General features: G+C 37.1%; 1 protein-coding gene across 4 annotated transcripts in view; it reads right to left on the bottom strand.

The window, feature by feature from the left end:
- Nucleotides 1–12,237, bottom strand: part of LOC127876245 (uncharacterized) — a 49,928-nt gene that overhangs the window by 10,078 nt on the left and 27,613 nt on the right. For all 4 annotated transcript variants that reach the window (XM_052421321.1, XM_052421322.1, XM_052421319.1 and 1 more), the window contains exon 2: nt 4,855–4,923. In XM_052421321.1, coding sequence (XP_052277281.1) covers nt 4,855–4,918 — 64 coding nt within the window. In that variant the 5' untranslated portion in view covers nt 4,919–4,923. The remainder of the gene's footprint in view (nt 1–4,854; nt 4,924–12,237) is intronic.

The following is a 12,237-nucleotide window of genomic DNA, read 5'->3' on the forward strand; positions in this document are numbered from 1 at the left end:
ATGCTTCTCATGAATTTCAGCTTTTTATGTCTAGTTAAAACATGACAGCAAATGGATTAAAAAAATGCACTCAATGAATTAATAAGTAAATTGATATGTCTCTCTGTAAACTCTGTACACAGCGTTCAGAATCACATGACTGTGTGGGCTTCCCAAATAAACATTAATGGATGTAAACACACCAGTAAATTCTGCTTTTTTCAAGGATTTATTCTTATACCTTTAGATATCGGCACAAACTGCAAGAAAAACTCTTTTATGCACCACAGATTTGTGCAATGTATTTCAATAAGTTAAAATATTTGCAAAAACAAAGTTCTTAACGGTGTGTAAACCACTGAAAACCCTGTTGATTCTGCACCCTGGTACAGCTCATGCACATAAAAACAGATATAGGGGTGTGCCATCTTTCCAAATGTTTTGCCAAAGTTCGAATGGGCTTGGACAGCGTATGTACATTGAAGTTAAATTCAAAATCTGAGTTCCTTTTTTTGGAAGATGCCAGATGCTTGTTTCAGGTGACAATGGGGAATCGTCAGCCAGTGTTGAGGATGCAGAGTTCCTCTTCAGCCAGGATACAGAGACTAGGGACACTGAGAGGATATTACAGTTTGGTTATTAATTGAAAATTATCCTTCTTACACCTCTGCTGAGCAAGTTGGGCTGATACTGACTGCCGGTAGTTGACCTGAGGCTGTACTAAATGTGCAATATTTGTTACATGACTTCTTACTGACCCAGTATGAGTGATACTGGGTCAGTAAATTAATATTGGGCAGAAGTTTAAATGATTTGAAGTTTTGAACTCCTTGAAACAGTTCAAATCCACCATGCCTTGAATTGACCTTTCCAAGATGATGAACCCAATGTAATTCATTTGCATGTGTTTGTTGTGCATTTTTGTGTCTTGTGTTGTACATTTTTTTTTACGTCTCAATGTTTGGCATTAGGTTCCTGGCCATAACTAAAGGACTATGGACTAAAAAAGGACTGTAACACATTTTCTCATCTATTGTTGCAGCTAAAGTTTCACTTTGTGTATAATTTATTCTAGTGTGATAAATAAAACTGTTATTAAATAAATACCCACTTGTACAATAACTGTTACCAACAGGATGATAAACGCTATATATAGTATTAAGTATCGACACAGTATAATAATGTCAATAACAGACAAGAACCTTTTACAAAACAAGAGGGCCAAGATGGCCCTAGTTCCCTCACTCACCATTCAATCTTTACCAAACGTCAAACTTGACCTAGATATTGTCCAGACAAACATCTTGGTCAAGTTTCATCATTATTGAACCAAAACTCTGGCATATGGAGTGATTTTGTTTTTGTAAGACTTGACCTGGTGACCTATAATTTGAGTTTACCAAACATCAAAATCTGCTTACAAACAAGGTCTGTTTGTAAAACATGCATGCCCCCCATATGGGCTGTCCGTTGTAGTGGCAGCCATTGTGTAAATACGATTTTTGGCACTGTAACCTTGACATTTGACCTAGTGACCTGAAAATCAATAGGGGTCATCTGCGGGTCACGATCAATGTACCTATGAAGTGTCATGATCCTAGGCAAAAGCGTTCTTGAGTTATCATCCGAAAATCATTTTACTATTTCGGGTCACCGTGACCTTGACCTTTGACCTTGTGACCTCAAAATCAATAGGGGTCATCTGCAAGTCATGATCAATCTACCCATGAAGTTTCATGATCCTAGGCACATGCATTCTTGAGTTATCATCCGAAAACCATTTTACTATTTTGGGTCACTGTGACCTTGACCTTTGATCTAGTGACCTCAAAATCAATAGGGGTCGTCTGCGAGTCATGATCAATCTACCCATGAAGTTTCATGATCCTAGGCATATGCATTCTTGAGTTATCATCCGGAAACCATTCTACTATTTCGGGTCACCGTGACCTTGACCTTTGACCTAGTGACCTCAAAATCAATAGGGGTCATCTGCAAGTCATGATCAATCTACCCATGAAGTTTCATGATCCTAGGCGTATGCGTTCTTGAGTTATCATCCGGAAACCATTTTACTATTTCGGGTCACCGTGACCTTGACCTTTGACCTAGTGACCTCAAAATCAATAGGGGTCATCTGCAAGTCAGAATCAATCTACCCATGAAGTTTCATGATCCTAGGCGTATGCGTTCTTGAGTTATCATTCAAAAACCATTTTACTATTTCTGGCCACCATGACCTTGACCTTTGACCTAGTGACCTCAAAATCAATAGGGGTCATCTGCGAGTCATGATCAATGTACCTATGGAGTTTCATGATCCTAGGCCCAAGCGTTCTTGAGTTATCGTCTGACAACCACCTGGTGGACGGACCGACAGACCGACCGACAGACCGACATGAGCAAAGCAATATACCCCCTCTTCTTCGAAGGGGGGCATAAAAACTAGGCCTAAGCATTCTTGAGTTATCATCCGGAAACCATTTTACTATTTTGAGTCACTGTGACCTTCACCTTTGACCTAGTGACCTGAAAATCAATACGGGTCATCTGCCAGTCATGATCAATTTACCTATGAAGTTTCATGATCCTAGGCCTAAGTGTTCTTGAGTTATCATCCGGAAACCATCTGGTGGACGGACCGACGGACTGACCAACTGACCGACCGACCGACATGTGCAAAACAATATACCCCCTCTTCTTCGAAGGGGGGCATAATAAATATTATGACCAAATTCATAAAATCTGAAACAAAATTGTGACCTCTAGAGTGTTTACAAGGATTTTGTATAATATAATGAAAATTTGGACAATCTAAAGGCAATAATTATGGCATTAATAATGTGATATATATAAAACCAATCTTTTCACCAAGTTTCATGATGATTGGGCAAAAAATGTGAGTGTTCACAAGCTTCTTTTACTATAAAAATATGAGAAAATTGCCCCCCCCACCCCCCCACCCCCCCGCGGCAGCCATGTTATTCAACTGACCGGAACCAATTTCAAACTCAACTCTCATATCAAGGAAACAAATGTTCTGACCAAATTTCTTGAAAATTGGACAAAAATGTGACTTCTAGAGTGTTCACGTGTTTTCACTATATACATATAGAGAAAAATGCCCCGCCCACTGGCGGCCATGTTTTTTCACCGATCTGGACCATTTTCAAACTCGTCCGAGATATCAATGAAACCAATGTTTTGACCAACTTCATGATGATTGGGCAAACATTGTGACTTCTATAGTGTTTACAAGGTTTCTCTATAGCCAAATAAGGAAAACTGCCCCACCCACTGGCGGCCATGTTTTTCAACGGACCGGAACCACTTTTTAACTCAACCAACATACCAACATATCATTAAGACATAGAGAAAAATGCCCCGCACTGGCGGCCATGTTTTTTCACCGATCTGAACCATTTTCAAACTCGTCTGAGATATCAATAAAACCAATGTTTTGACCAACTTTCATGACCATTGGGCTAAAATTGTGACTTCTAGTGTGTTTACAAGGTTTCTCTATAGCCAAATAAGAAAAACTGCCCCCCCCCCCCCAGCAGCCATATTATTCAACTGACCGGAACCATTTTCGACTCAACTCTCATATCAAGGAAACAAATGTTCTGACCAAATTTCATGAAAATTGGGCTAAAAATGTGACTTCTAGAGTGTTCACATGTTTTCACTATATACATATAGAGAAAAATGCCCCGCCCACTGGCAGCCATGTTTATCACCGATCTGGACCATTTTCAAACTCGTCAGAGATGTCAATAAAACCAATGTTTTGACCAACTTTCATGATGATTGGGCAAAAATTGTGACTTCTAGAGTGTTTACAAGGTTTTTTTATAGCCAAATAAGGAAAACTGCCCCCCCCCCCACCCCCCGCAGCCATGTTATTCAACTGATTGAACCATTTTCGAACTCAACTCTTATATCAAGAAAAAAAATGTTCTGACCAAATTTCATGAAAATTGGGCCAAAAATGTGACTTCTAGAGTGTTCACATGTTTTCATTATATACATATAGAGAAAAATGCCCCGCCCACTGGCGGCCATGTTTTTTCACCGATCTGGACCAACTTTCATGATGATTGGGCAAACATTGTGACTTCTAAAGTGTTTACAAGGTTTCTCTATAGCCAAATAAGGAAAACTGCCCGCCCACTGGCGGCCATATTTTTCAACGGACCGGAATCACTTTTTAACTCAACCAACATACCAACATATTATTAAGACATAGAGAAAAATGGCCCGCACTGGCGGCCATGTTTTTTCACCGATCTGAACCATTTTCAAACTCGTCAGAGATATCAATAAAACCAATGTTTTGACCAACTTTCATGACCATTGGGCTAAAATTGTGACTTCTAGAGTGTTCATACATACCAACATATCATTAAGACAAACATTTTGACATAGTTACATGAAGATTGGGCATGAAATGTGACTTCTACAGTGTTTACAAGTTTTATCTTTATTTTGACCTAGTGACCTCGTTTTTGACCTGGCACAACCCAGTTTCGAACTCGACCGAGATTTCATTGGGACAAAGCTTCTGACCAAGTTTCATGAAGATCGGACAATAAATGTGGCCTCTAGAGTGTTTACAAACAAATGTGGACGGACGGATGATGGGCGGACGACGGACAAAGACCGGTCACAAAAGCTCACCTGAGCAATCAGGTGAGCTAAAAATGGACCCACCTGTCGGGGTGACTATTTCTGATTATGTGATATCATTTTTGTACAGAGTTAAATTTCATTCGCCAATTTAGCTGGCAAGTGGAATTTTATACACCTGGGTCACACTTCGTCTTGCAAATAAAGGGGATTTGTGGCTAAAATTCTTTATTGATTATGCCTTACCCCACAGTTTTCTTTTCCTTTTGCTAACACTTGTTGAAAACCAAGCTCTTTTACTGTTGAACATGATATCTGAAAAATATTTTTAAAATTATGTGTGAATAAATTTAAAAAAAAACAAGGGACTAAATTGTCACAAAACCAGGTTTTCATTGTGGAAAAAAGTCTGATAAAGGGAGACAACTCAAACTGAACTTTTGAACTGAACAAACAAAATTAACCCCCTTTGTCTCAAAATAAATCTATTTTTAGTCGTGGCAACCTTGACCTTGGAGATATTGACGTGATTCTTTCGTGCGACACACCGTCCCACGATGGTGAACAAATGTGCCAAATTATTTTAAAATCTCACAATGAATGACATAGTTATGGCCCGGACAAGCTCATTTATGGCCATTTTTTACCTTTGAACTCAAAGTGTGACCTTGACCTTGGAGATATGGACGTAATTCTTTCGCGCGACACACCGTCTAATGATGGTGAACAAATGTGCCATATGATTTTAAAATCTCACCATAAAGGACAAAGTTATGGCCCGGACAAGCTTATTCTGCCGGCCCGCCGACATTTGCCAATCTAATGACCAGTTTTTTCCTTCGAAAAACCTGGTTAAACAAGACTATTGCCATGCAATAAAAGTCCCCTACCGGCTCCACCATTGTCCAAAATTCCACCAATGTCAGAATATTTTTTTTATTTGTTGCAATAGCAACCAGAATTATTGACGTAGGAACAAAATGAAATGACTCGCATAATGTCCATATTGCCATCTATCCATGTTCCAAGTTTCATGAAAAAATATTAAAACTTTTAAAGTTATCGCAGGATCCAGAAAACCACCATTTTCAGCAGTATTTCTAGTCTATTTGTTGCCATAGCAACCAGAATTTCAGACGTAGGAACAAAATGAAATGACGTGCATAATGTCCATATTGCCATCTATCCATGTTTCAAGTTTCATGAAAAAATATTAAGAACTTTTAAAGTTATCGCAGGATCCAGAAAACCACCATTTTCAGCAGTATTTCTAGTCTATTCGTTGCCATAGCAACCAGAATTTTTGACGTAGGAACAAAATGAAATGATGTGCATAATGTCCATATTGCCATCTATCCATGTTTCAAGTTTCATGAAAAAATCTTAAGAACTTTTAAAGTTATCGCAGGATCCAGAAAAGTGTGACGGCGCGCAACCCATAAGTCCCCTCCAGTGAAACCGGTAGGGGACTTTAAAGCAATATCCAACTAAATGTCCAGACATTCCCAAAAGTATTTTACATCCACAGGACATCCGGTCCTGTGGACTTTGTTTACTTGCTGGACCGGACTGAGATAAATAGGACTGATACATCAAGCGACCTACTCAAATTTGTTGACATAAAAGAAATTGGAAAAAATAAAATGGAGAACAGAAATAAACATAACAAGACTATTGCCAAGCAATAAAAGTCCCCTACCGGCTTCACCATTGTCAGAAATTCCACTATTGTCAGAATATTTGTTGCCATAGCAACCAGAATTTTTGACGTAGGAACAAAATGAAATGACGTGCATAATGTCCATATTGCCATCTATCTATGTTCCAAGTTTCATGAAAAAATATTAAGAACTTTTAAAGTTATCGCAGGATCCAGAAAACCACCGCCAAGATGGCCCTAGTTCGCTCACCTGAGAGGAGTCGGTTCTTTCAATCTTGACCTAATGTCAAACTTGACCTAGATATTGACTAGACAAACATCCTGGTCAAGTTTCATCATTATTGAACCAAAACTCTGGCATAGGGAGTGTTTTTGTTTTTGTAAGATTTGAAATGGTGACCTATCATCAAACTTGACTGAGATCTTTCAGCAACTTTGAAAAAGAATGCTTGAGAAATGTGAATGCTAGAGTGTTTACAAACCAAATATGGACGGGCGGACAGTGGACAAAGACCAATCCTAAAACCTCACCTGAGCAATCAGGTGAGCTAAAAATTGTGTTTCACCGATCTGAGCCATTTTCCAACTTGTCCAAGAAATTAATAAAACCAATGTATTGATTCAGTTTCACAATGATTAGGCAAAATATGTGACTTCCATAGTGTTCGATCACAAGGTTTCTCTCTATATAGTCACAGAAGGAAAACTGCCCCACCCACTTGGCAGCCATGTTTATTGACCCATCGGAACCATTTGCAAACTCATCTGAGATATATATAAAACCAATCTTTCACCAAATTTCATGAAAATTGGGCAAAAAATGTGACTTCTAGAGTGTTCACATGTTTTCACTATATACATATAGAGAAAAATGCCCAGCCCAATGGTGGCCATGTTTTTCACCGATCCGGACCATTTTCGAACTCGTCCGACATATCAATAAAACCAATGTTTTGATTAACTTTCAGGATGATTGGGCCAAAATTGTGACTTCTAGAGTTTTTACAAGGTTTCTCTATAGCCATATAAGGAAAACTGCCCCGCCCACTGGCGGCCATGTTTTTCAACCAGGGCCCTCAATCCATTATGTGGGAAGTGGGTCACTACCCTCATGAGGGGTAAATTTCGCGTCATTTCGCTTTTGGGAGGATTTTTTTACTTACTCTCTCATTATTACATTTGTACATGTTTGCACTATATTAATTTCTTTTTTCATAATTTAGTATGTTTGACAAGATTAAATTGAAATAGAATTGAGATATAATAATCACAAGACACATCTTATTAAAAAAAAAAAAGTGTTTTGTTTTTTTTTAAATTTCAGGGGGAATTTTTCCCCACAAAAGGGGAAAAATATATACTTTTCAGGTGGGGGACTGCGGCCGAAATTCGGCCGCGGATTTGATAGATTGAGGGCCCTGTTAACGGACCGGAAATACCTTTGAACTCAACCAACATATCACTAAGACAGACATTTAGACAAAGTTACATGAAGATTGGGCATTAAATGTGACATTTACAGTGTTTACAAGCTTTTCCTCTTTTTTTTACCTACTGACCTAGTTTTTGACCCAGCATGACTCAGTTTCGAACTCGATCGAGACATCATTGGGATAAATCTTCTGACCAAGTTTCATGAAGATCGGACAATAAATGTGTCCTCTAGAGTGTTTACGAACAAATATGGATGGACGGACAACAGACGGACGGACGACGGAAAAAGACCGGTCACAAAAGCTCCATGAGCAATCAGGTGAGCTAAAAAAACATCCAACCTCGAATAACAATTAACACATAAATGATACACAAATCTACACTGTATTATTATGAAAACATTAATAATCAAAGGGGAGTAACTACTGTAAACTTAAATGCAATATTTAGAAGAGTTGTCTCGCATGTTACATGACCTTAATTCATGATTGTTTACAAGCCTTTTAACTATATAAATATAAGGAAAACTGCGCCGTCCCCCTGGCAGCCATGTTTTTCAACGGACGGGAACCATTTTTAAACTGAACTCACGTATCTCGGAAACAAAAGTTCTGACAAAATTTCATGAAAATTGGGCCAAAAATGTGACTTCTAGAGTGTTCACAAGTTTTCACTTTATACATATAGAGAAAAATGCCCCGCCCACTGGCGGCCATGTTTTTCACCTATCTGGACCATTCTCGAACTCGTCCGAGAAATCAATAAAACCAATGTTTTGACCAAATTTCATGATGATTGGGCAAAAATTGTGACTTCTAGAGTGTTTACAAGGTTTCTCTATAGCCAAATAAGGAAAACTGTGCCGCCCACTGGCGGCCATGTTTTTCAACGGACCGGAAACACTTTTGAGCTCAACCAACATATCATTAAGACAAACATTTAAACAAAGTTACATGAAGATTGGGCATGAAATGTGACTTCTACAGTGTTTACAAGTTTTTTCTTTTTTTGACCTTGTGACCTAGTTTTTGACCCGGCACAATCCAGTTTTGAACTCGACCGAGATTTCATTGGGACGAAGCTTCTGACCAAGTTTCATGAAGATCGGACAATAAATGTGGCCTCTAGAGTGTTTACAAACAAATGTTAACGGACGGACGTACGACGGACAAAGACCGGTCACAAAAGCTCACCTGAGCAATCAGATGAGCTAAAAATATTTAAACCACAACATAGTTAAATACAATTGAATTGAAAATTATAAAACTGTAAACTGGTGTGAAAGCTGCTATCAAAACAAATGTTTTTAAAAAAAAATGATAATTAGTTTAAGTGTGATAGCGACTAATGAATGTCATTCAATCTTTACACTAAAGCTGCTATGATTCACCAACAGATCGATTCTATTCAATTTCGATTTCCAAAGTCCGCTACTGATTGTTTCAATTTGATTCATCTTTCAACTTAGTTTTTTCATATATTCACTCTTCTGCCTCAAAATAAACATTGCTGTTCAAATGTGTTGCATACCTACATGTAGATATCTTGGGCATTTGTGTGTTTGTTTGATATAGTTTGGTTGGTTTAACAGTGTATTAAAAACTGTTGAAAGTGGGTTAAATTAACATTTGTAAGAAATATTTAGCAAGAAACTGCCAATTTTCTGACAAACTATGTCAATATTTCAATAAAACACAACAAAAATACAGAGGGGGTAATCACGTGACAAAAAAGATGGTGACGTCCATGTCGAGGCAGGTATTTTTTGTCGTTTTAAACCCTGTATTACTTGTATTATTTTTTTGTATTCCGCTCACTTTCCAGACATATTAGGAAGACAGTTACTGGCTTTTATTTCATAGTACTATTCGCTCTATATCTCGACTTTACTCTGTGTGAAATTTATTAGCGGGATGACCTAATTAGGGCTCCACTAAGAACATTTGCGCGGAGTAAAGTCGATATATAAAGCGAATTTAAATACGAAATAAACGCTAATCAACTTGTTACTGATATGGCTGGAAAGTGAGTGTCATTTAAAAAATAAACACAAGTAATAAAGGGTATAAAACGGTGAAAAATAACCGTCTTGTTATGGCCGTCGCCATCTTGACTATCACGTGATTACCCCCTTTGAATAGCAAATTAGAAACTCAATTTTAATATCAATACATTTTTGACTAGACGATTGTGTTGACTAAACAAAAATAAATAAATAATAAGATGAACATCTGGAGTCAGTGGAATGATAGTACTATCACCATAATACTTAAACCCAACACGGCTACAAGCATGTCTACCATTGCGCCATGACAGAATCACCTGTTTAAATACCTGAAGGACAAATCACATATTCGGATAAACTTAGCTGGCGACTTGAGTAAGTGCACTGGTGCTACCTCCTGCTAAATCAATGTTATTTTTGCCTTTGACATGTTGAATTAGATTAGTGGTTGAGCCGGATTTAGGGTACGCCACATCTGTAAAGCACAGTTTACACGTACGTTTATCGGTGGCTACCATCCCAAAACCCAAAATACTGCCAAACTTTTGATTTTAGCTTCTAAGGTACATCTGATAATTTCAATTTGTCGGCCACAACTTTTTCAGCCATTTTGACACTTTTTCCTAAAGTAGACCGTAACGCGCTTATTGATTGGATGACTAAAGTAATAAGTAACCAATCGCGAGCGTCATTATTACAGGAAAAGATAAAACCTGTACCTTCCTGTATCAAATAGTCAAGAGTACAGCGCCCTTAACGTATCTATGTATTAGTGCTGCAACAATATACCGGTTTATCGGTATATATCGCAATACACAATCCGCATATTGTATTGCGATACGATTTTCATCATACCGGTATGAAAATTCTACAAAAAATCATCCACATTTCGCCCAGAAAAGCCATCCGAAATAATGATATCAAAGTCAACAAAACAAGAAAAAAATATAATGTGTTACGTAAAACTAGCATTCTTAAGTCTAGTATACGGAGTAGCGTTGTTACATGGGAGTCCGTAAGATCTGCTTTTGCGTGTCATACTGTTATATTCAAGATGAAGCTTATGTAAATACGATACAAAACACAATTAATTACATAATAAAAATGTTAATTAATGTTATTATAAACAGAAGTAATAATGATCCGAAACAAATTACGTAACAGTATTATGATAAGTTACACGACTGGCTTTTAAACATCCACAATTCTCGTTCGGGTTATTAATCTTCTTGTCGGCTTTTGTAATAGTTCTTAAAATGGCAGACGAAACGAACGCCAAGTTTGACTTTATAGACAATTCCAATGGAAAAAGTGTTGTTTTTGGGCATATTTAAGTCTTAAAAGGAAGAGAGAAACGAATGAGATCGAGGAAGGGGTAGAATAGTGTAAGCAGTGTAAGGATTGTGTCAAATGTGGTGGTGGAACATCAAATTTGTTCTTGCACTTGACTCTGGAGCGGCACCACAAAATTTTGTAAACTGAGCAATAACTATGCTTTACCAGTTTGAATAAAACAGTAATGACTTGGTCATATTGTACTTGTAGCATATTAATAATCAATTATTGTTAATGTCCCAGAGATTTTTTGTATACACTATACAGTATACAGCACACAATTGCGCAGCATTTTTAATGTTTAATGTGAATATCCAATGGACAAAATGACAATACTTATCTTTCATTTATAACAAAATTCTTTGTAAAGCCAAAATATGAGTTGATTGTGTTTATAATGCATTTTGTAAAAAAGGCTAGAATTGCCAATAGGATATAACTAGAACCTAAACATACAATACAAATGTTATGTTTATGTAATTAAGTTGGTTTTGGTGATTAGCTGGCGAGTTATACTTCTGGTACAAGTAAGCAATATATTGCAATATATTGCAATACGTGTTTTTGAACTGACAATATATTGCAATACAGTTTTAGGCGTATTGTTGCAGCACTACTATGTATATATGTTAAAATCTAATCGAATTTGGTAGGGTTGGTATGATCGTAATCGAATCAACGCATTTAAAACCAGTTTTCAATGCATCAGATCCAATTGTTGCAGCTATACTTTACACAAAAAACCCTTGAATACTGGTAAGGAATCAATGAAGTACCTTAAAACAACAGACCATGTGTAAAATATAAATTAAAATAATGCAACAGATAAAGTTTTTTATGCGCAAAGCAATTAACCGAATTTTGACATTTGCACTGACAAATATTTCTGGGTCCTTAAATTACATTATAAATCAGAATTAAACTTAAAATGTAATTGAACTGGCCTTACAGATAAATAGTAAATAAAACGATCTGAGATGCAGAACGTGTTTTTCTTTAAATGAAAAAATTGACTATTGACACAAATGTACCTGCATAGGAGGAAGTGAACGGGTGTTCATGTACAATAACATATTATGAATGTAAACGACTATAATGTTGTTGTTTTTCTACCCGTTCTGTATTTTCTTTTAACGCGTTTTTCTTTTCACGTTTAAATTCTATTAAGTAAATCAACTTTTCCTTTTTAATTATT

This window comes from Dreissena polymorpha, chromosome 4, assembly GCF_020536995.1.
Source record: "Dreissena polymorpha isolate Duluth1 chromosome 4, UMN_Dpol_1.0, whole genome shotgun sequence".
NCBI classification, from domain to species: Eukaryota; Metazoa; Mollusca; class Bivalvia; order Myida; family Dreissenidae; genus Dreissena; species Dreissena polymorpha.